Source organism: Mobula hypostoma, chromosome 2, assembly GCF_963921235.1.
Source record: "Mobula hypostoma chromosome 2, sMobHyp1.1, whole genome shotgun sequence".
In the NCBI taxonomy this organism is placed as follows: domain Eukaryota; kingdom Metazoa; phylum Chordata; class Chondrichthyes; order Myliobatiformes; family Myliobatidae; genus Mobula; species Mobula hypostoma.
In genome coordinates this window covers 183,549,627-183,574,153 of record NC_086098.1, presented here as the reverse complement: position 1 = coordinate 183,574,153, position 24,527 = coordinate 183,549,627, and the positions used below count along the sequence as shown (strand labels likewise).

The 24,527-nt window shown below is 41.4% G+C and overlaps 1 protein-coding gene across 6 annotated transcripts in view; it reads left to right on the top strand.

Moving 5' to 3' along the window:
- rbbp8l (retinoblastoma binding protein 8-like) overlaps positions 1-24,527 on the top strand; it is a 93,928-nt gene that overhangs the window by 26,913 nt on the left and 42,488 nt on the right. For 5 of the 6 annotated variants that reach the window (XM_063041228.1, XM_063041231.1, XM_063041226.1 and 2 more), the window contains 7 exons: positions 1,273-1,368; positions 4,462-4,574; positions 4,667-4,742; positions 12,032-12,192; positions 16,589-16,653; positions 21,535-21,585; positions 22,117-22,253. In XM_063041228.1, the coding sequence (XP_062897298.1) occupies positions 1,273-1,368; positions 4,462-4,574; positions 4,667-4,742; positions 12,032-12,192; positions 16,589-16,653; positions 21,535-21,585; positions 22,117-22,253 (699 nt within the window). The remainder of the gene's footprint in view (positions 1-1,272; positions 1,369-4,461; positions 4,575-4,666; positions 4,743-12,031; positions 12,193-16,588; positions 16,654-21,534; positions 21,586-22,116; positions 22,254-24,527) is intronic. The other variant, XM_063041229.1, reaches the window with a different exon arrangement.

Genomic DNA, 24,527 nt, shown 5'->3' with positions numbered 1-24,527 from the left:
AAATATTTCATGTGTCTACGACACAAGGACAATTATCAAGCTCTCAGTAGTAAGCAGGAGTTGATGATAGTGCCTTCAAGCAATTGCTGTACATGAAGAATCTACTCATTAGTGCTCAGTTCAAATTTCAGCCAGCTCCATCCCTGCCGAGGTTAATTATTTTGAAATAAGCCTGTGGTCCCTCTCCTTCTTTTTCATTCTGTAGCTATTCCATCGTCTGTCACTTTCAAAGCCAAGAGGTTAATTAATTATATTTCCTGAGGTATTTTTCTTGTTGATGTTGTGCCATGGTGACCATGGCCACCAATTGCCATGGGCATTCCTACAAGGCGAGCTACAATACTGTGACTTTGTTAACTTTGAAAGAACATTCCAGAGGGCAATTTGTTCTTATTATTTGTACTGCCCAGCCTTTAACACAATTATGAAAATTAATTCTAACCTATTTAATAGGATAGGGACATTTGTTCTGTTGCTTCAAGTTCTACCAACTGTGACAATGTACAAAGTATAACCCTGCACAGTAAAAGTAAATATATCACAGTGATGTACAGACAGAGGCTATTACTGCTCTCAGTTGTGGAGATAAATGTACCAAATATAAATGTGATTAATTCATCCTTATATGTGTCAGGATCAATTCCTAATTTGATTCTGTATTCTACACTATATATTTACAACGAGTGTTGCTGGAAATTGCAATTCTGGAACATAAAGAGTGATTATACAGAGCCCTCCTCAAAGAGGACCTCAAACATGCCTCAATGACCCGGAGAGCTATGTTGGCTGGAGTCAGGGCTTTATGCTTTGGCTCGTGGTAGGGTCACCCATGCCAAACAGGTCAAAGGGTAGAGGACAGACTAAGAGTGGTCCACCAGTCCTTCTGGTCCATGGACATCCTGGTTCATCAGTCCTCCATGTTCAGGACATCAGCTCAGGGCAAACAATCCAAACTAGTAAAACAAAATTGCTATGGAAACACCAATGAAGAATCCTTCTATATCTGATTGCGATGGTATTCCTGAGTCTCCACCTGAGACTTGCATGACTGACAGTAGTGAAAACTGAAAGGAAGCTACTAGGACGATGAAGGAAGCCCTGAACACCATCAAAGATGGAGGATCCTCAAAGCTACCATAAATGCCAGTAGTATGAATGAGCAGGAAGTAAGTACACAGAGCACATATTCACAAAACCTTTCTCCTGTGGTGATAATAAACCTGATTCTGATTCCGATTGATTCTGAGGTATAATCGCAACATTGTGTTGCAGTGATGCCCAGAGATTGGAAGAGTTGTTCAGCAAGAACCATCAGCTGAGAGAACAACACAAGATCATGAATGATAATGTCAAGATTTTGGAAAACAGGTAGGAAAACTTGCCTCTCCTTTCTTCAAGTTCATGGTTCTTTACCTCAGCTAAAGCAGCTCTCAAAGCTTTGATAATTTCTTCCAAATTGTTCTTTTCCTTGTGAATATTGCTGAATAAAGTCAAATAATGGTAGATATACTCAAGATCAGACAGCATCTGTGAAGAGAGAAAATCATAGAACACATATCAGGCTTTTGACCTTTCATCAGTTCTGACCTTAAAAAGTTAACTCTATTTCTCTGTGTGTTTTTCAGTTTTAAGGACATACATTGGGCAAAAATGTTATTTTTTTACAATGGGATGATTCAAATATAACTGGTTGCATGATTGCATTGCAAATGGCCTCATTACACAGAGGGAAAAAGATTTGTCAGACTTTTTCCCAGGTTGCTTTTTCAAATCCTCCACTACTGGCCATTGTGGCTTCAGCTGTCTGGCCACTAAGAAGTGGAACTCCCTCCATCAGTTACACTTTCCCCTGACCACTCCCTGCTCACCCTCGTTCTAACTAAACTTTCAAATCACCTGACCTTGCAGAGTTCTGGCAGAAATTTTGCTTAGTAACACTCTCTGCATCACTTAAGGCAATGATAGAAGTGTCAATTAGAATATACAGTAGTTGGATATCAAACATGTGGACAGGAATGAAATCAGGTTTGGGCTCTGTTGAAATGGCCCATGCATTCAGCTGTAGCTTAATAATGTCTGTTTTCAGCATTAAGAGTGGGGAACTGGAACATCACCAGTGCCCAAAGATAGCTGTGTTTGTAGGAGAGAAATTAGTGGCAACTTAAACAAAGGCAGCATAAATCTGCCAATCCAGAAAGCCCATACATAGCCTTTGTCAAAGCTGGAGATCAACCACAGCCTTACTCGCTGCAGAGTCTGGCAACTGAAAGTCAATCTTGGCAAGCAATTAACGTTCCCTGACTTCATCACATCATCATCACTGAGGCCTGACATGGTCATTTTGTCAGAAACCTCCAAGCAGGACATGGTAGAACTGGGAAGAGTGAGGTATAAGGCACTCTCTCCCTCCGCTAGTCTGCAGGTGATCCTTGGGCAAGGTGTAGCATCTGCTTAGCCCGCCAATTAGGATGACATGAAGCCATAGGAGCAGGTGGTGGATGGTCATGTGAGCAGCTGGTGCATATCACAAGTCCTGGTTATGTGACCACCGATGCCAGGCAGACAATCAGTTTTAATACTGGCTATGGTCACTTGTCTTGTAAAGACACTGCCCAGAAGAAGGCAATGGCAAACCACCCCTGTAGAAAAATTTGCCAAGAACAGTAATGGTCTTGGATTAGACCATGATCGCCCATGCCATACGACATGGCACATAACAATGTTGATGATCTATAAATAAATAGATAGATAATGAACTGTTGATCTGAGTAAGGAAATCTATTATCATTAGTGGTAGCCATGAACATATTTCCCTTCAGCAGTCTGAGACAGTGCAGGTCCAAACACCTAAGGAAGGTGCTCAGTTAATGCTGGATTCCCTTAGAAATGATACCCACAACATGTAACCAAATGTACGAGGGGTGATTGATAGGTTCGTGGCCTAAGGTAGAAGGAGTCAATTTTAGAAAACCTAGCACCAATAATAACCAACTCCATCTTGACTACCTCACTGCTGCCATCCAGGACACCACAAGACCCTCGTAGCACCGCCCTCCCCCACCCCCCGAACATATCCATGACAGATCACACAACTCCATAATAACATGGAATGTTGAAAGGCCTCGATAGAGTGGAAAGGGAGAGGATGTTTCCTGTGGTGAGGAAGTCTAAGACCAGAGGACACAGTCTCAGAATAGAGGGACATCCTTTTAGAATGGAGATGAGGAGGAATTTCTTCAGCCAAAAAGTGGTGAACCTGTGGAACTCATTGCCACAGTGTGGAGTACAAGTCATTGGGTATACTTAAGGCAGAGGTTTATAGATTCCTGATTAGTCAGGGCACGAAACAGTGCAGGGAGAAAGCAGGAGATTGGGGCTGAGAGGGAAAAGGATCAGCCATGATGAAATGGCGGAACAGACTCGATGGGCCAAATGGCCTAATTCTGCTCCTATATCTCATGGTTTCATGGTCTTATTACAATAAACCTCTATGGTTCTAGTTGGATGTTTTCTTGTTACCCTTTATTGTTTTATGAGTTTGTAAACTTCATACATTAATTTTTTAAGCTTGTTTGCTGTCATACCATTTAATATACTGTACTTTCTCACTCAGTCATCAGCCCTAAAAGCAATTATTGGCAACTCTCTATGTTGAGTGTACAAATTTGTGTCTTACTTTACAACACTGACTACACATTCACACAGAAGGTGGTGGGTATGTGGATCAAGTTGTCAGGGGAAGTAGTGGAGGCAAGTACAATTATAATGTTAAAAGATATTTAGACACATGGGTAGGAAAGGTTTGGAGGGATATGGGCCAAATGTGGACAAGCTCAAGTAGATAATTTGGTCAGCATAAATAAGTTGGGCCACATGGCACAATAACCCGTGCTATATAACTATATAACTTCAAATAAAGCTCTTCTGGGTTGTTTGAATGATAGAGGGTGGTCTATGTATGTATCATTTTCTATTATATTACCAAACTATAAACCTCAACCTCTTCTACATATCACCTACCAGCTTCTTACTTCATCCCCCATCCTCCAGCCACCCACCTTCTCCCTCTCCAGGTTTCACCAATCACCTACCAGCTTGTACTCTTTCCCCTCCCACCAGCTTTCTTATTCTGGCTTATCTCCCGCTCCTTTTCCAGTCCTGATGAAGGGACTTGGCCCAAAATCTTAACGGCTTATTCCTCTCTAGAGATGCTGCCTGACCTGCTGAGTTCCTCCAGTGTTTTGTATGTTTTGCTCTGGATTTCCAGCATTTGAAGAATCACCTGTGTTTGCAATCATGACTACTCTTCAGAAATGTTTAATCACTGGTCTTGTGTCTTCCTTTGCTCATGAGAGGTCTCATAGAAATTCAAGTCTCTCTCTTCTTTTATAATGGTGTATTCACCAGTCTTTCACCAGTTATAATGGTGCTTTCATTCAACTGTCAATTCTCTAACACTAGGCTCCGGGCAGGTCTTTGTGATCGATGTACAGTCACACAGGAGATGGCCAGGAAGAAGCAACAGGAATTTGAAACATCTCAATTCCAAAGCCTTCAGCACATTTCTGTTCTCAGTAAGCACCCTTACCATTGCTTTATCAATCCATTGCCTATGTGGTTAAAAACAAAACTCCTTCTTATTTGCTTCTGATCGGGCACTTTACAGCTCATGAAATCAATGGACTGAAAGAAGAAAACAAGTTACTTCATCAGGAGCTGAGAAAGCTGAAATACCTCTTACAGTGAGTAGAACATAGAGCTACCATTTTACTAACAGCCTTGAAATACTCTTATTCTTATACTTCAATTAACAATATTTGCTTGAGAGGGTGTCAATTAGGAAGAAGAGAATAGATGTTCATACAAAAGTAGATCCCTGGATCTCATAGTTCAAAGTCACCACACAAGTTGATAGGTTTGTTAAGAAGGTGTATGATTAGACGGGGACTGAGTTCAAGAGCCACACGGTAACATTGCAGCCTGGTTAGACCACACTTGGAATATTGTGTTCGGTTCTGGTTATAAGAATGATGTGGAAGCTTTTGAGAGAGTGTTTAGGAGATTTACCAGGATGCTGCCTGGGCTAGAGAGTATGTTTAATTTTATGATGAAAGGATCAGCGAGCTAGAGCTTATCCCTTGGGAGTGACGGAAAATGAGAGGTGACTTGATAAAGGTGTACAAATGACTGGAGGCATTGATAGAGAGGACAGTCGGGGTCTTTTTCCCAAGGCAGAAGTGGCTAATACAAGGGGGCAGAATTGTAAGGTGATTGGGGGAAGTATAGGGTGGGATATCAGAGGGAGGTCTTTACACCTGGAGAGATGGGTGTGTGGAACACCCTGCCAGGGGTGATGGGAGAGACAGATATATTAGGAGCATGTAAGAAACTTATAGATAAGTACATGAATGATAGAAAAAATGGAGAGTTATTTAGGAGGGAAGTGTTAGATTGATCTTAGAATGGGTTAAAATGTCAGCTCAATATCGTGGGCATTTGAACATTTCGAACATGTTCTATGTTCATAGCGACTGCAGTTTAAACATTTCCAAGCAAGAAAACCAAATCACACTTGTTCTTTCATGAAATAGCTGTACTCTTATGATCCAGAGTGTCATCAAAGCTGAGCAAGTTTATTACAATTCCAAATGAACTGACTTACTTGGAACCCATGAAACTGATCGGTTTGACATGTTGATTGCAAGTGTAGCCAGTGGTTCTTTACATCTGGTGTTGGAGAAGGGCCCAGTTCTCTATCATTTTAATGCCTGCTTATATATAAGGTTGTTTTTCCAGGGCTGTGAAGCCCAAACATAAATCAGATACTAATGGGCAAATATTAAAGCTGACCATCCAGCCTAGTGGGTCAAACATGACCCCTTAGTCTTCACAAAAAATGCAAAAGATCTCCCCCATCACGCTTGCACAGTATCCACAGCTCCCTGCCCTGTGCCCTCCCAAAAATAAACCTACACTGGATCAGGGACAGAGTGAGACTAAAATCAGTATCCATGGCTTCCTACCCTGTGCTCTCCCCAAAACAAACCTACACTGGATCAAGGATAGAGTGAGGCTAACTTCCCACAGATAATGAGCTGCATTGGAAGGGCTCTTTAGTATTGTGATAGGAGTTTCTTCCTTAGGCACCATCACTGGAGCTGGCAGAGGAAGATTAAGATTATCTTTCTTTTGCAATATTTTTATTGATTGATTTCTATATAGAAGAATACAGAGTTCAAGAGAATACATATTATAAAACAAAAGAAAAAATATTATAATACTAGATACAGTATATTGAATCACATTAACAAATTCCTTACCCTATACTGTATTCATATAGATTAGATTAATTCGTATGCGTATTAGAATATAAACTTTTATATAAAAAAAGATCTATGCCCACTATCAAAGCCGAAGCTGTCTGAGGGAAAAATAGAAAAAAAAACCTTATCAGATAATAAAGTATGCTATTAACCAACTTCTGTATTTTAACAAGAAGTCAAAGATTATGAAAATAATTTTAAAATGGCCCCCACAGATTTTGAAAATCTTTGTTAGATTCAGAAATTAAACAACGAATCTTTTCTAAATTTAGGTATGCCATAACATCCCGTAACCACTGAGCATGATTAGGCGGAACAGCATCCTTCCATTTAAACAAAAGCGCCCTCCTAGCCATAAGAGAGATAAAACCCAGAATATGCAAATCAGATGTCTTCAAAATGATATCTTTCCTCCCAACAATACCAAATAGGGCAGTCAAAGGATTAGGCTTAAAATTTTCTTTAAAGAGTACAGAAAAAGTTTGGAATATTTCCTTCCCATCCTTTCCAAGACTTGGACATGTCCAAAACATGTGAATAAATGAAGCTTCTCCATTGTTACACCTATCACAGTAGGCAGATATATCCATATAAAAACGAGATAACTTATCCTTGGTCATATAAGCACTGTGAACCACTTTAAATTGTAGGAGGGATTGACAAGCACATAACGATGAAGTATTAACCAATTTAAAAATTTCATTCCAAGTTTCTTCAGAAATTGAAGTCTGTAAATCTTGTTCCCAAAGATTTTTGATTTTGTCTAAAGAATCATTTCTCATTCCCAACAACATATCATAAATATTGGATATTGAACCATTATAAAATGATTTCATATTAAGAATTTCATCTAGTATGTTCTTTTCAGGACTATTAGGAAATGTATATAATTGAGATTGCAGAAAATCTCTAACTTGTAAGTACCAAAAAAAATGGGTTTTTGGTAAACTATATTTAGTTGACAATTGTTCGAATGAAGAAAGACTTCCTCCAACAAACAGATCCTGGAAACATGTAATGCCCAAGCCTTCCCATTGTTTAAAAACTACATCAGTCATAGGAGGCTTAAAAAGATAATTTTAAAAAATGGGACTAGAAAGGGAGAATCTCAATAAACCGAAGTGTTTTCTAAATTGTATCCAAATCCTCAAAGTATGTTTGACTACCACATTTTCTGTTATCTTACTTAAGGATAAAGGAAGTGAAGATCCCAAAAGAGAGATAATAGAAAATCTATTTACCAAGTTAGCTTCTAAAGAAACCCACCCGGGACAGTCCTCATGATTAATATAGTATAACCAAAACGTGAGATTCCGTATATTAGCTGCCCAGTAATAAAACCTAAAATTTGGTAAAGCTAAACCTCCATTCTTTTTAACTTTCTAGAGATGGACTTTATTCAATCCAGGACATTTATTTTTCCATATGTAGGAGGATAAAATAGAGTCCAGAGAGTCAAAAAAGGATTTAGGAATAAAAGCAGGTAAAGCCTGAAAGAGGTATGTAAATTTAGGTAAAACATTCATTTTAATAGAATTAATTCGACCAATCAATGATAACGAAAGGGGCGACCAATTTGATAATGTTCTTTTTATATAATTTAATAAAGTAAAGTTATCAAAAATAAGAGTTGATCAGACAGTTTTTGCATTGCGTAATTTGAACATGGAACTCCCTGCACTAAAGCTGCTCTTCAAAGGGAGTTTATTTGCATTTCATAACATCAGATGAATGTTGTACATTTACATAGGTGGAAAAAATTGGAATATAAAAAGAAATAAGATAAGGAATAGTATGATCAGACAAAGTATCTCAAGGAATGGAGGAAACATCTCTACAGGCCCATTAGATTCAATGCAAGAATGAATAACCTAAAACCCACGGATGGTCGTTCAGGTGATCCGTCGAAAGGTGCACATGGCAGCTCAACTGACTTCTTGCTCCTGAGTGCAGTTCTGAGTGTTTTGCTTTCTGCACAAAAAACCCACTGATTAATGAGACTTGGTATCTGATATCTTGGCTGTATGTTGCATTCAGTGGCAGACATACTACAAACCCATTCAATTCAGTTTCCTTAAGATGAAACGATTTAAGTTATATAGACAGTTAAATACGTGAGGTCAATAACAATCTAATGAGATGATATGTACAAATCACCAATCTACCTAAACTGTGCAAACTGTATGATGCAAGTTTTTGGCCCATTGGTTGTTCGTCAGTCTTTGTTTGTGTGTGGTTTTATTGAGTCTGTTGAATTTATTTGTCTACTGTGAACTCTCCCAAGTAAATGAATCTCAGGGTAGTATATGGTGACATATACGTACTTTGATAATAAATTCACTTTGAACTTTGAAAGAAAGTAAAGACTATTTTATTTAATTTCAATTATTGTTAAGATTTTTAAATTAATTTACTTGTTGGATGTAGTTTTAAATCAATTTACTTTTTTATTTTTAACATTTTTTAGATTATATAAGTATTTTTCAACTGCTTCTAAATGTCGCTGGTTCTCAGAATGCCTTAAGGACATCAGGACAGTTCATGGGTGGAGTCTTTGGTTGCATCACCTATGGCTGGTCAGGGCTTGCCCCATGCCCCTCATGGTGGGTAGCACCCAAGGTGTGTGGCTGTACAACAGTGTGCACACAAGGATATGCCTGGTCCTGTGCAATCTGGCCCCCTTTCTGCCCATTCAGCTCATCATAAAATGATCAGGATGAGGAAATATCAGCCTTTATTACCTGACTTATTACTCACAGCATCAAGTTCAAGAGTCAAGAAGTTATATTGCAGCTTTATAAAATTCTCATTGGAGTGCACCTGCATTCAGTTCAATTGCCCCATTATGGGAAAGATGTGGCAGCTATGGAGAAGGTGCCCTTCAATTTTATGCCATTAAAGGGCATAAGCTATAAGGAGAGCTTAAACAAACAAGAGTTGTTTTCTGTGGAGCGTTGGAGTTAGAAAGGACACCTGATAGAAGCTCATAAAACTATGAGAAGTGAATAAACAGTTGGTATCTTTCCCAGGGTCAAAATGTCTAATGCTAAAGGCCATGTATTTAAGGTGGGGGAGAGGTGATTTTATATTGAGAGTTGTAGGTGCTGCAGCGGTGCTGGTGTAAGTGGATATGATGAGAGCTATTTGAGAGGCACTTACTTCAGTGGTTGGTATGTTGATGTTTTTACTTCAGTGGTTCAGAAGTTGATGGAGATGATTCTGAGAGGCAGGATTTATGAACATTTAAAGAGGTATAATATGATTAGGAATAGTCAGCATGGCTTTGTCAAAGGCGGGTCGTGCTTTATGAGCCTGATTGAATTTTCTGAGGATGTGACTAAACACATTGATGAAGGTAGAGCCATAGATGTAGTGTATATATAGATTTCAGCAAGGCATTTGATAAGGTACCCCATGCAAGGCTTATTGAGAAACTAAGGAGGCATGGGATCCAATGGGACATTGCTTTGTGGATCCAGAACTGGCTTGCCCACAGAAGGCAAAGAGTGGTTGTAGACGGGTCATATTCTGCATGGAGGCCAGTGACCAGCGGTGTGCCTCAGGGATCTGTTCTGGGACCCCTACTCTTTGTGATTTTTATAAATGACCTGGATGAGGGAGTGGAGGGATGGGTTAGTAAATTTGCTGATGACACAAAGGTTGGGTGTGGATAGTGCAGAGGGCTGTCAGAGGTTACAACGGGACATTGATAGGATGCAAAACTGGGCTGAGAAGTAGCAGATGGAATTCAATCCAGATAAGTGTGAAGTGTTACAGTTTGGTAGGTCAAATATGATGGCTGAATATAGTATTAATGGTAAGACTCTTGGCAGTGTAGAGGATCAGAGGGATCTTGGGGTCCGAGTCCATAGGACACTCAAAGCTGCTACGCAGGTTGACTCTGTGGTTAAGAAGGCACACGGTGCATTGGCCTTCATCAATCATGGGACTGAGTTTAAGAGCCAAGAGGTAATGTTACAGCTATATAGGACGCAAACACGAGGAAATCTGCAGATGCTGGAATTTCAAGCAACACACATAAAAGTTGCAGGTGAATGCAGCAGGCCAGGCAGCATCTCTAGGAAGAGGTACTGTCGACGTTTCAGGCCGAGACCCTTCGTCAGGACTAACACTAACAAAGGGTCTCGGCCCTAAACGTTGACTGTACCTCCTCCTAGAGATGCTGCCTGGCCTGCTGTGTTCACCAGCAACTTTTATAGCTGTATAGGATCCTGGTCAGACCCACTTGGAGTACTGTGCTCAATTCTGGTCACCTCACTACAGGAAGGACGTGGAAACCATAGAAAGGGTGCAGAGGAGACTTACAAGAATGTTGCCTGGATTGGGGAACATGCCTTATGAGGATAGATTGAGTGAACTTGGCCTATTCTCCTTGGAGGGATGGAGGATGAGAGGTGTACAAGATAATGAGAGGCATTGATCATGTGGATAATCAGAGGCTTTTCCCCAGGGCTGAAATGGCTAGCACGAGAGGGCATAGTTTTAAGGTGCTTGGAAGTAGGTACAGAGGAGATGTCAGCGGTAAGTTTTTTTACGCGGAGAGTGGTGAGTCCGTGGAATGGGCTGCTGGTGGCGGTGGTGGAGGCGGGAACGATAGGGTCTTTTAAGAGACTCCTAGATGGCTACATGGAGCTTAGAAAAATAGAGGGCTATGGGTAAGCCTAGGTAGTTCTAAGGTAGGGACATGTTGGGCACAGCTTTGTGGGCCGAAGGGCCTGTATTGTGCTGTATGTTTTCTATGTTTCCAAATAGGCACATGAATAGACAGAGGATGGATGAGCGTGGACCTTGTGCTGGCAGAACAATTGTGTCCTTAGTTTAATTGGTTCAGCACAATACTGTGGGCCAAAGGGCCTGTTCCTGTACTGTACTGTTCTATGTTCTATGCCCTGTATAAGTCACAACTATTACACCCTGTGCAATTGTATTTTAAAAATTAAACAACACAGTTCGCAGTTTCCTGTGAGTAGCACCCTGAGAAGATTAGCTTAGAATGGCTCCTGTCGTTCTATCTGACGCCTCCGTTGGTCAGAGTTGACCACGCATTTGCATTCAGCTGTCTAGGTACGCAAGCCTGGGCAGTACAATATGGAGAGCAAGCTCCCCTTCTCCATACATCTGATGAACCCAAAGGAGCAGCAGAAGACCGATACAGTTTGGTACCAGCAGCATCACAGGACTTGCCAGTCAGCGTTGAACTCAATGTAGGACTGCCTTAGGGACTCCAGCTCCGGATTTTTCCCACAGAGTTTACTCCCAAAGCCTTCCCCATGAGTAGGCATAGCTGCAAGGCAGCAGAGGTTTGAGATCAGTGTTTTCCTTCTCCGAGATGAGCTGCCAACCAAGGCTGATGAGCCCCATCTGACAAGGCACCTGTAACCAGTCTTTGCCCCTTTTCCTGTCAGAAGAAACAGTTCCACCGGACTTAGTAGCTATGCCAGACATGAAGGCTAGGAGCTGAACTTGGTTGTCAGAGGCTATTTGAGGCTCACGCCATTGGGAGCATTTAATTGCTAGTGAGAGCTTGTCCCCATAACCACACCCGGCTGCAACAAGCTTAAGGAACCTATCATTCGATATGACATAATTAAAAGTACAAATTAACATGCATAAATTAGCAATATCAAAACGTAATACTTCCACTGTATATTTTTCACTTGTTATCTAACAAAAATTGTTTTTGACAGGCAAAGTCAAAGTTCTCCGAGAGGAAACCGTTCCTTGTCAGACAATAGCATACCTTTTGATTCATCCTTGAGCAACAAAAGGAGGCAAAGTGTGGATGCTGTTCTCAGTCCAATGTCAGGGCAACAAAGACATAAACACGACTTCAGGCTTCCTTCACAAGGTAATCACAGCCGTTTCTTTATTGTTAATATCTGAGTTCAAGGAAATTAAAATCCTTGTGGTTTTCTAGAACCCTTTCCAAAAGCTTTACTTCATTTACTTTCTTATTTTGGTTGCCAATTTTTCTCCTAATACAATCTAAAAAAATAAATAAGTTTTAATTCAAACATGTCTGAAGCTCCATAATAATCAAGGACCCCTACTATCCAGGACAAGCTTTCTTCTCGCTGCTGCCATCAGGAAAGAGGTACAGGAGCCTTAGACCCCACACCACCAAGTTCAGGAACATTTAACCGAACTGATTCTACAACTTACAGACTCACCTGCTGGATTCTACAACTCATGTTCTCCGTATTATTTATTTATTTGTTTACTATTATTATTAACATTATTTCATTTCTCAGCTCAAGCTGGTAAGGCTTGAGGAATGCTCATTTGTCAATTGCTAGGAAAACTTTAGTGGACTTTAGCATTGTGGCTTTCTGAAGATATGTAGCCCTAATTGTTTAATGCTATTGTGTCATGCCTTTGGGATGACACCAGTTAGATTATGAAGACATGCAATCCTCTTTTATTGTCATTTAGTAATGCATGCATTAAGAAATGATACAATATTTCCTCCGGTGTGATATCACAGAAACACAGGACGGACCAATACTGAAAAAAAACTAACAAAACCACATAATTATAACATATAGTTACAACAATGCAACAAAACCATAACTTGATGAAGAAGTCCATGAGCACAGTAAAGTTCAAAGTCACTCAAATGTCCCACATCTCACGCAGACAGAGAGAAGGAAGAAGAACTCTCCCTGCCATACCCGACCACGGTCTGACTCTGAGTCACCCGAAAACTTCAAGCTCTGATCAGCTCTCCGACACCGAGTACTGAGCGCCATCACTATCCAAATGACTCGACCTCCTTCTCGGTCGCCAACGGCAGGCAAAGCCGGGAATTTTGAGGCCTACCCTCCGAAAGATTCCCGACCGCGCAGTAACGACAGCAGCGAACGAGCATTTCTGAAATTTTTCCAGATGTTCCTCTGTGCTTTCACGTCCATCTTCATCAAATCAGAATTGTCCATGGCCCCTATTTAACGGATACGATATAATTTTTCATCGCAGGGCTGCGCACGCTCAGCGTGCTGTTTCTCTTCTCCTCCCGACAATTGTAGATATTAATATTGGGACAATGTATACCTTGTTCACCTTCCAAAGTCTTTCAAATTCCTCTTTTAATTCAGAATATTTCTGGTGATTTTCACTTGCTTTGATAATAAATTTACTCAGAACTTTTGAACTTTAAAACAAATGCCAAGTTTCATCAAAGGAGTGATTTCAAATTGAGTTCAACCTCAGTAATGTGGCGAACCTTTCTAGAGGGTCAACTACATTATCTGATGCAAGTATGTAATGTTTGATGCATGGCCAATATTGAAAATGCATGTTATGGTAAGTTTTCATCAGAAAGGAACTATTTCTGCTCTCAATTATAAGTCAGTGATGTTGCTGGAATGTGAATTTGTAAAAAGAAAACTAAGTGTAGGTATTATTACCCTCTGCTGTGATCTTCCCAGAGCCAAGACATTGTCCAGCCTCATGTTGGTAGAGCAGCTACAGGAAGCACGAAAAGGTTATCAGCACTCGGAGATCTTCCATGCCCCGGAGAGCTTACCGCTGCTTGGAAGAGCAACCTTTCTCTGTGGGACTAATCACAGAGTAAATAAATCTGGCATTTTTCAATCAAAAGTCAAGACAACCTTCAGAAGAGTTAGGAAGCTATGAATCATTCCACTAACTGTAACTGTTTCCAATAAACGTTGGAATCGAAATTGCATTCACCACTTACGCTGGCAGCTCGTTCCACACTCTCACCACCCTCTGAGTGAAGGAGTTTCCCTTCATTTTCTCTTTAAACATTTCACCTTTCACCCTTAACCCATGACCTCTAGTTGTAGTCATTGATATAAGACAGGCAATTCCTCAACTAAAATTCAGTAGGTCGCAATCCTATGATGTAATAATGTATATATAGAACTTCATCATAAAAAAACACAACAGACTAATCACTAATTTCAAGTATTATGAACTATTTATGCCGAATATCTCTTGACGTAATATTGGTATTCCATGCAGACCAACGGAGCTCAACCATCAGGCTCTTGAACCAATGGGGATAACTTTACTCAGCTTCACTTTGCCCCATCATTGAACTGCTCCCGTAATCTATGTGTTCTCTTTCAAGGATTCTTCATCTCATTTTTATTTATTTAGTATTGCTATTTATCTTTTCATTTGTATTTGCTGTTTGTTGCATTTTACACAATGGTTCTTTGTGCTGTTGGGTGCAGTCTTTCATTGACTCTATTGTGGTACTTGGATTTACTGAATATGCTGCAAGGAAACAAATCTCAGGGTTGTATATGGTGACATATATTTACTTTGATGATCAATTTACTTTGAACTTTGAATTAAACTTGGGTGCTGTATAAGTTGGACTACAATTCAACATTGGTTTAGTGCCACTATATAAACTGGTTGCCATGAGAGCTTATTGTATTACTGCTGAAGAATAATTTCAGTCCAAAAACCTCCATGTCTTCACTTTATAGATTGGCATGCCCCTTCTTAGTTTTTGCCGGAGAACCTGACTGATTTCTAGGACCAGAGGGCACAGCCTTAGAATGCAAGGGCAACCCTTTAGAACAGAGATAAAGGAGGAATTTATTTTGTCAGAGACTAATGAATCTGTGGAATTCATCACCACAGATGGCTATGGAGGTCAAAAGTCATTTAGGTACATTTGAACAAAGATTGATGGGTTCTTGATTAGTAAGTGCACTAAAAGCTACAAGAAGGAGGCAGGAGAATGGGTTTAAAGGGAAAATAAATCTACCCTGATCAAATGGCAGAGCAAACTCGATGGGCCAAATGGACTAACTCTGCTCTTATGGTCTTATGGTCTATTTTCTGCCTCTGCAATTTCCGAAGCAAATCTGCACTTATAATAAATAATTGCCTTTTTTATTTAAAAAGAAGGTCTTGCATTAAACATCTTTAGTCGTTGCAAAGAGTTTTGCAGCCAATTAATCACCTGTGAAGACTCTCCATATTTCACTATTAAAGTGGCAGCCTGCTCTCACAATGTAAAATCCTGTTAACTGTAATGCTTTAGTGATGCTGGTTGATGGATAACTACTGGCAAAAACAATCTCTCTTTCTCTTCTCAACCGCCCCCCCTCTCTTTTTTCATTCTCCAATCTGGCTCCCCTTTTCCTCAACTGCTTATCACCTCTCCCTGGTACCCTTCATCCTTCCCTTTCTCCAATGGTTAACTCTCTCCTATCAAATTCCTACTTCTTCAGCTTTTTACCTTTTCCACCTATCACCTCCTAGCTTCTCACTTCATTCACCCTCCCCCACCCACCTACCTTCCCCCTCACCTGGTTTCACTTATCACCTTCCACTTTGTACTCTTTCCCCTCCCCTCACCTTCCTATTCTGACTTCATCCCCCTTCCTTTCCAGTCCTGATGAATGGTCTTGGCCTGAAACGTCCACTGCTTATTCCTCTCCATTGATGCAGCCTGGCCGCCTGAGTTTCTCCAGCACCTTGCGTGTGTTACACTTGCGGAAAAACTCTTCTGATTTTCTTTGAAAAGTTCTTTAGCATCTTCTTGTGTTCGTCTGAGATGGAGATAGGACCACACAAGATGCCAAGAAAAATGGAGAAGGAGTAGGCCATCAGAACTCAAGCCTACCCTGCCATTTAACATGATCATGCCTGATCTATGCTAGACTCCACACTTTCTCCTCTGCACTTTATACTATCTAACATTTATCCACCTCCACTTTAAATATTTCTAATGCTCCAGCTTCCATCATCTGCTGAGCCAGACCATTTCAGAGATTCTTCACCTTCTGACAGAAGAAGTCTCTACGTACTTCAGTTGTAAACGACCACTGCCTTATCTTGTAGTTATATCCCCTTGTTCGAGACTTTCCCAGTCGTGAAAATCTCCTGACATCTTTCCTGTGAAGTCTCCTTAGAATCCTGTACATTTGAATAAGTTCAACCTCAAGGAAAACAAACCCAAACTATTTAATGCCTCCTCCATTTACATTTTATTCGAAAGATACATCCTTAATAGTATTGACTTCCAGGTTGTTCAAGATTTTGAATCAATATTCATGAAGCAAGGTTCGAACCAGCACATCTCAGATTTCAGCTGCAATTATAGGAACAATGACCTTGTGTGTAGAAGTTGCAGAAACTGGATGGATGGGATCTTCAGCCATCTTTTAAATTGTATTATATTTAAATACAGAAGAAAGTAAAAATTCTCTCCTTGGTATTAATGTTGTCTTATTCCAACTTCTGTTTTCACTTTTTAGAGAACTTCATAAGCCCAAAAATATCACCCTGTCACAATCTGCATGACCTTTCACTACTTGATTTGGTAAGTACAAATGAAATAATTTCATTGGTGAAACACAGCTCATGCAAAGTATGCAGAAGGCAATTTGCTATATATCAGTTTGTAGTATTTTTATGACAATTCTGTCCATTGTAGTACTTCACAGATTGATTGGGTTCTCTGGTAAATATTTCTTGGGTGTGCTTTGATTGCAAGCCGCCTTGACACAGGTGTATTGGTGGCAAGGTTCTCACTACAGGGCATCCAGCCAAGAGCAGTTTGTGTACACCTGACAGCTGCCAGGGTTATGAAGAGAAGGATGCTCTTCACATCAGTTAATAAGCAACACTGATTTGTTGACAGTCATATTACTTTAGTTTGATTCAGTATCAGATTTTTAATCCTGACACATGCTGTTAGATTAATTGTTTTGTGGTAGCAGTACAGTGCAAGACACGAGACATAATTGTTTGATACATTTGTTAAATACACATACAGTAACAGCAGGACATAACCCACCATCTGTTCGCAGAGGGGTAATCACATATTTTCAAGGGGTGGCATGGTAGCACGGTGGTTAGTGCAATGCTTTGCAGTACAGGCAAACCCGGTTCAATTCCCGCCACTGCTTGTAAGGAGCTTGTGCATTCTCCCACTGTCCAAAGACGTACCGGTTGGTAGGCTGAAAGGTCATTGTAAAATTGTCCAGTGATGAGGCTAGCATTAAATTAAGGGATTGATGGGTGGCGTGGCTCAAAGGGCAAGAAGGACCAGAAGGGACAGAGGGGCCTACTCCGTGCTGAATAAATAAATAATTGCCAGTGATTGATTTCTGCTGTAAAGAAGAAGCAAACTGCTGGAAAAGCTGACTGGGTAAGGGAGCATCTCTGGAGGGAAACGGACAGTCGACGTTTTGGGTCAAGACCCTTCATATGGACTGAATGAAATGGGGGAGATGTCCAGGAGAAGAGAAGGGGTGGAGCAAGGGCTAGAAAATGATCGGTGGATCCAGGTGACAAGGAGTGACAAGCAGATGGAGGGGAGAAGATGGGAATAGCAACAGTGGCTGGTAGGTGATAGATGAAGCCAATAAAGATCTGCAGTTGATGTCTGATGGAGTCCGATAGGAACGTGGAGCATGGAACCAAACAAGGGAATTGAGCAGATAGAAACAGTAGGGGGAGGGAACCAAGTAGGAAGAATGTTTAGGAGATGGGTGCAATAGGTGGAAGAGGCATTGTGTAGACTAGAAGGAGAGAGAAAAGTGAGAGAGAGAGAAAGAGAGGACAGGTTATTTAAAATTTCTGCTACCTGGTTCTACAATTGCACAAGAATTTGGTAAATACTCTGTGAGACAAGGCGTGGCAGCTGATGAAGAATTTGGCTTGACTTCAAGGGTTCTGTTGAAATCAGTTGTTCACAGACACCATTGCAGTGGAGTTTATTAACACAGCATCTCTGAGAGAATAAGCAGAGGTCTCCCAGGTGACAATAATCATGCAGAGGAGGGGGGATGGGACACTAAACAGGATTCCTTGACGTCTCAGAAAGTTCTGGGAGATAGTCATTCAATTGATTCTTCAGAAAAAGAATCTGTTTGTGATATCTGTGCCTCAGTACGATGTCCTAAAAAAAATTCATCACAGCATGGCCCGTCCCTTTAGGAGGTGTGACAGTGAGAATTATTTGGTGCATTCTAGCTTTCAGGATAATCATATGATATTGGTCTCTTACAGAGGCGTGCACTCTCTTTGAGAGTGCAATTAAGTTGGCTGTGTGCTGCTATTATAGTAATCAGCCAGGCTGTCTGCCTATTCTAGAAACAGACACTCTTCCCAACCATTCTGCATGGAAGGGATATGAAACTTAATCCCTGATATATCCGTGGAACTTTTATTAATCAAAACGTCAGAATAGAATCTGTGCCTTGTGCCTATTATACAGAGTACTTTTGTACTTTATAAAGTAAAGACTAAGAATCTTTGCTCCAGATTTAGACAATATCTCAGTCCTATTGTTTAATTGCAAATTAGTTTTCTTGATAACTGGTGAATCAGATTCTGAAATTGGAATGGAAGGGTTTGCGTGCCTTCCTCCACAACAATAGCTGTTGAACGTACTGTAGACGTGAGGTTATGGAGGAATATGGCCCCCTTCCAAAAACAGAAGGTATAAGTTCATGAACACACACAAAGTAAAGGGTGTAAAGACTATCACTGCTACTTTATTTACTTATCTAAATATTTACTTATTGAGATACAGCACCAAATAGGCCCATCCAGCCCTTTAAGCCATGCCGCCCAGCAACCCCGATCTAATCCTAGCCTAATCACGGGACAACTTACAATGACTGGTATACCTTTGGACTGTGGAAGAAACCGGAGCACCCGAAGGAAACCCACGTGAACACAGAGAACTTTCAAAAGGCAGTGGGAATTGAACCTGGGTGGCTGGTATTGCAAGGCGTTGTGCTAACCGCTACGCTACCATATAGATGTACGTTGTGCAAAGGGCCAGGAAGCCACCGTTCTGCTAAATCACGCTTCTCCTCTGAACTTGAATACACTTCCCCCCACCCCCAACAACCCCCCCCATCCCTTCCTGCCCTGACCACTCAAGAATCTATCAACCTCTGCCTTAAATATACATAAAGATTTGGCCTCCACAGCTGCCTGTGGCAAAGTATTCCACAGATTTACCATTCTCTTACTAAAGATATTCCTCCTCATCTCTGTTCTAAAAGGTCGACCCTCTATTCTGAGGCTGTGTCCTCTGGTCTTAGACTCTCCCACCATAGGACACGTCCTCTCCACATCCGCTCTATCAATGCCTTTCACCATTTCAACTTTGCTCTTGTATCTGTTTTACCACTTTCCTAACAGGTACATACCACTTTCTATGTAAAAATACTTCCCTCATAAACCTCCTCTAAACTTTTCCTTTAAATCTTAAGTCTATTCCCCTAGTATATGACATTTCCACCCAGGGAAAGAGACATTGATTATCTACCCTATCCAAGCATCTTGTCATTTCATACTTCCATCTTGTCACCCAAAATTGAAGCCACAAACTCTGGTTACCACAATGTTAGCCCCTTGCCATCATTCACATTGCAGAACATTGCCTGAAGATGACCTGAGCTAATTACAACCTTAAGAGCACATCAAATGCTGAGCCGAGCCTGTGTAGCTGCTCCATCAGTAAAACTGCCTGTTTCTGTTTCTCAGCATTACTGTCATTACTGCTACAGTTCCTTCATCTGCCTTGACTGCCCAGTAGTCACTTGAACAGCTGCCAGATGCATCTGTCCTCATCTAAAACTCTGATGTCTAGATTGTAATTAAATTTAGAATGATTCATGACTGCACTTGTTAGCTAACACTGGTTCTCACTCAGAAAACAGCTCTGTTGTACACTTGTCATCTTTACAGCAAAGTGTCATCTAATCATAATCATCATCATTATGTGCTGTGCCGTATGACGTGAGCAATCAGGGTCTTTGACCATGATTGTTCTTGGCAATTTCTCCTACAGAATTGGGTTGTCATTGCCGCCTTCTGGGCAGTGTCTTTAAAAGATGGATGACCCCCCCCACCCCCCCAGTCAATATCAATACTCTTCAGAGATTGTCTGCCTGGTGTTAGTGATCGCATAACCAGTTGCTTATACAACCATCCACCAACTGCTCCCATGGCTTGTCATGACCCTGATCAGGGGGCTAAACAGGTGCTACACCTTGCCTATAGTGACCTGCAAACTAGCAGAGGAAAGGAGTACCGTACCCCTCCTTTGGTCATCCAGTATTGTTTCAGAAAGGTCATTTTTTAATGGCTGTAGTCATTCTGTTGAAGTATTGATTTATTTAGAGATACAGTATGATAACAGGCCGTTCTGGTCCAACCTAATTACTCCCATGTGACCAATTAACTTACTAACCCACCTGTCTTTGGAATGTGGGAGGAAATCTACGTGTCCATGGAGAGGACATACAAGCTCCTTAAAGACAGCGGCGGGAATTGAACCCAGCTTGCTGGCATTGTCATAACATTATGCTAACCACTGCGCTACATTATGCTAACTACTTCCTATCTTGCCGCTCTAGGTAGGAAGATAGGATCACTGCTCAGGATTTAGACTGCGACACAGCAATAGTTCCCCAGGTCAAGGTGGTCTGTTGCCTCTTATCGCCACTCATCACACTTCCCCACATGGTCTCTGAGTTTATTTCTGTTCTATCCCCAAACTCCTGGAACTTCCACCTTCGAACGCTCAATCTCTTACTCTTCTTTACTGTGCCTGCAAAGATCTTAGGCTTTGATTAAGACTTTGCTTGTCTTTCCTTATTTCATTTCCTTTTCTCAGACTCAGATGTGTTTTCTTTTGTTTGATAACATGCCTTGTGTTTTATTTTAATTTTTTTTAGGATGTAGGCATCATGTGCAAAGCCAGCATTTGTTACCCATCCCTAATTACCTAAGAAAGCGTCATTACAAACAAAAGGACATCTTTTTTGAATGGTTGTAGTCTTCCCAGTGAAGATAGGATTGCTCCCTTTACAATTTAGTGGTAGTGCGATCACTCGAGTCTAGCATGATGTTCTCCTAAGGGATTGTCTATTGATGCATCCTCAGGTGCCTGTAGAGCCCAATCCAGGATCCACATTTTCCAGTGCTGTGGGGACAAGAGTAAGTGGTGGCTGTGGTTAATGGTCGGGTCTTTTGGTTGTCCGGTCTCTACTTTCGCAGCTGCCACTTGTTCTCTGTGGCACGGCAGAGGTCGTTCTATTTAGCGCAGCTTCCTCTTGAACATATCTCATCCAGGTGTATCTACCGAGTGCAATATCTTCCCAGTTTTTAGATGTAATGTTGATTTTCTTCTTGCTGAGTCTGATATGATCTTTGAAGTATTTCCCTTGCCCACCAGGGGTTCACTGGCCTTTCTTCAACTGCGAATAAAGGAACTGTCTGGGGAAACGTAAGTTTGGCTTCATCAAAGTTGGTATTGCTTTATCATGGTAGAGATGCTGCTCTTGTTGCCCTCCTCCAGTTCAGGATTTACACTCTGCTATTTCAGCAATAGTTTTCCAAGTCAGGATAGTCTGTGGCCTGAAGGGGAACCTACCAGCAACGGTGACCCAGTGTCCCTGCTACCAAGGCACTTCTGGTGGTAGAGGTCTTCAGCATGCAAGATGTGGCCAGCGTTGCCAAGGCAACTAAATTAAGTGCATTTTGTAGATGACACACACTGTAGAAATACTTTATGGAAATAGAAGTGACTATAAAAATGCAAGTTATTCAAGGTTCAAGATGTTTAATTGTCTTTCTTCAATGCATGAACGTAAAGGAGAACAAAATGACTATTACTCCGGATCCAAGGCAGCATAAATTTTTAGTATATTATGAGCTGAGAGCCTGTTCCTGTGCTGTCTATGTATCATTGCTACAGCATGAACTCAGCTCTAACGTACATGGTGAAATATCTGACAATATTTGTCCTTGTTTCCAGCACTCTCAAAGAATATCTAACCAGCTACATGGGACGATAGCTGTCGTACAGTCTAGCTCCCCAACTTGCTGTGCAGCAGAAAAAGATATTGCTTCAGCAGAGCTTGACGTGAAACTCCAAGAGCAGAGACATTATAAGTAAGTAAACGTATCTTATTGTTGCAGGTTAAGGAAGCCAAATGTGTATTTTTTGTGGAAGCCTAAAAAAAGCTACTCAAATTCCGATACATCTGAACAACTTGCTGAGTAGCTTCAAAGGGCAATTAAGTAGAATATCTTTACAAATAAACTAATTACAAAAATAAACAAGGGTTTTCTTACTGAAAACTGATTAGAAAATATTTATACACACGCTCTAAGAAAAGTCAGGCAAACTTTTTACTACTAATATGTGCTAAATGTTCATTGTTCTACCCTGTTTATTTAACCCCACCACAAAGCTCAGAAGGGATAGCATTGCATATTATGAGGCCTTCTGTTGGTCAGGGTCAAATATAGATATTGCATCCTAACTGTCTACGTGATTCGCAAGCCAGGACAGTATGATATAGAGAGAAAGCTGCTGTCCATGCAGCAGGCTTCCCTCTCCACACAACTGATGAATCCAAAGGAACAGCAGAGACCAATACAGTTTGGCACCAGCAGTGTCACAGGAGTTGCCAGTCAGTGCTGAACTCAAAACAGGACTGCTTCAAGGACTCCAACCCCAGATTTTCCCTCAGGGGCTTACTCCCAGAGCCTTTCCCATAAGTGGGTGCATCTTCCTATTCTGACGTGTCCATCCATGGCATCCTGTTGTGCCAAAATGAGGACCACCCTTGGAGTGGAGGAGCAACACCTTATATTCCACCTGGGTAGCCTCCAACTTGATGGCATGACTATCGATTTCTCCTTCCGGTAAACAAATTCTTAAACACAAAATAATCTGAAGATGCTGTTGTCAAAGGAACACTCACAATGCGCTGGAGGAACTCAGCAGGTCAGTCAGCATCAGTTGAAAAGATTAGTCGATGTTTCGGGCCGAAACCCTTCGTCAGGACTGAAGGAAGAACTTTGGGGAGGGTTTGAAGAATGTTGAAAAAAACAGTAATTTTTAAGACAAAGGGGTGGGGGAGGGGAAGCAGGGAGGTGATTGGCAGGAGAACAATAGTAGAAGGAGGCGGAACTATGAGGGAGGCGATGTGAAATAGGGATAGAGGAAGGGAGGGGGAGGGAATTACCGGAAGTTGGAGAATTCTATGTTCATACCAAGGGGCTAGACGGCATATGAGGTGCTGCTTCTCCAACCTGAGTTTAGCCTCATCATGGCAGTAGAGGAGGCCATGGATGGACATATCTGAATGGGAATGGGAAGCAGAGTTGAAATGGGTGGCTATCAGGAGATCCTGTCTGTTGTGGCGGACGGAGCGGAGGTGCTCGACGAAGCGGTCCCCCAATCTGCGTTGGGTTTCACCGATGTAGAGGAGGCTACACCGGGAGAACCAGATGCAATGGATGACCCCAACAGATTCGCAAGTGAAGTGTTGCCTCACCTGGAAGGACTGTTTGGGGCCCTGAATGGTGGCAAGAGAGGAGGTGTAGGGACAGGTGTAGCATTTACGCTTACAGGGATAAGTGCCGGGTGGGAGATCCGTGGGGATGGACAAATTTTTCTCCCCCTTCCTCTATTCCCCACTCTGACCTTTCACTTCCTTTCACCTGCCTATTACTTTCTCCTAGGTTCTGCCCCCTTCCCTTTTTCTTATTCTCCACTCTCTTCTACTATCAGATTCTTCCTTCAGCTCTTGACCTTTCCCACCCACTTGGCTTCACCTATCACCTTCCAGCTAGCATCCTTCCCCTCCCCTCTCCCAACTTTTTATTCAGGCATCTTCCCCCTTTCTCCTCAGTCCTGAAGAAGAATCCTGGCCCGGAACATCAACTGTTTACTCTTTTCCATAGATGTTGTCTAAGCTGCTGAGTTCCTCCAGCATTTTGCAGGTGTACAGCTGTACTTAATAAAGTGGTCACTGAGCGTAGATGACAAATAATAATTGGCTCATTCTATTAGTCACTGTTACCTGTCCATCTTGTCTGGGGCCTCTTAATGGAGTCACTCTCCACACATGCTCTATATTGGGCAGACAGTTGATCATCAGGCATGTATATTGATAAATCTGCCAGAGTAAGTTCCTTAGTAACAAGTTCCAGCTGGTTACAGGGAAGGAGTGTTCCATTCACCCAACAAGTTTCAATTTGGCCAAAACTTTCTCCCAGTTTTTGGTACAAGAGCCCTCAAATAAATAAAGGTTGTTCTAAAGGATGTTCATAACTACAGTTCAGTATTTCTTGTGTTGGCATGTGAAACCAAAGTAATGTCTACTGCTGTACAATACTCAGTATTCAAAGCTTTGAAGGTCAGCACTTCAAATT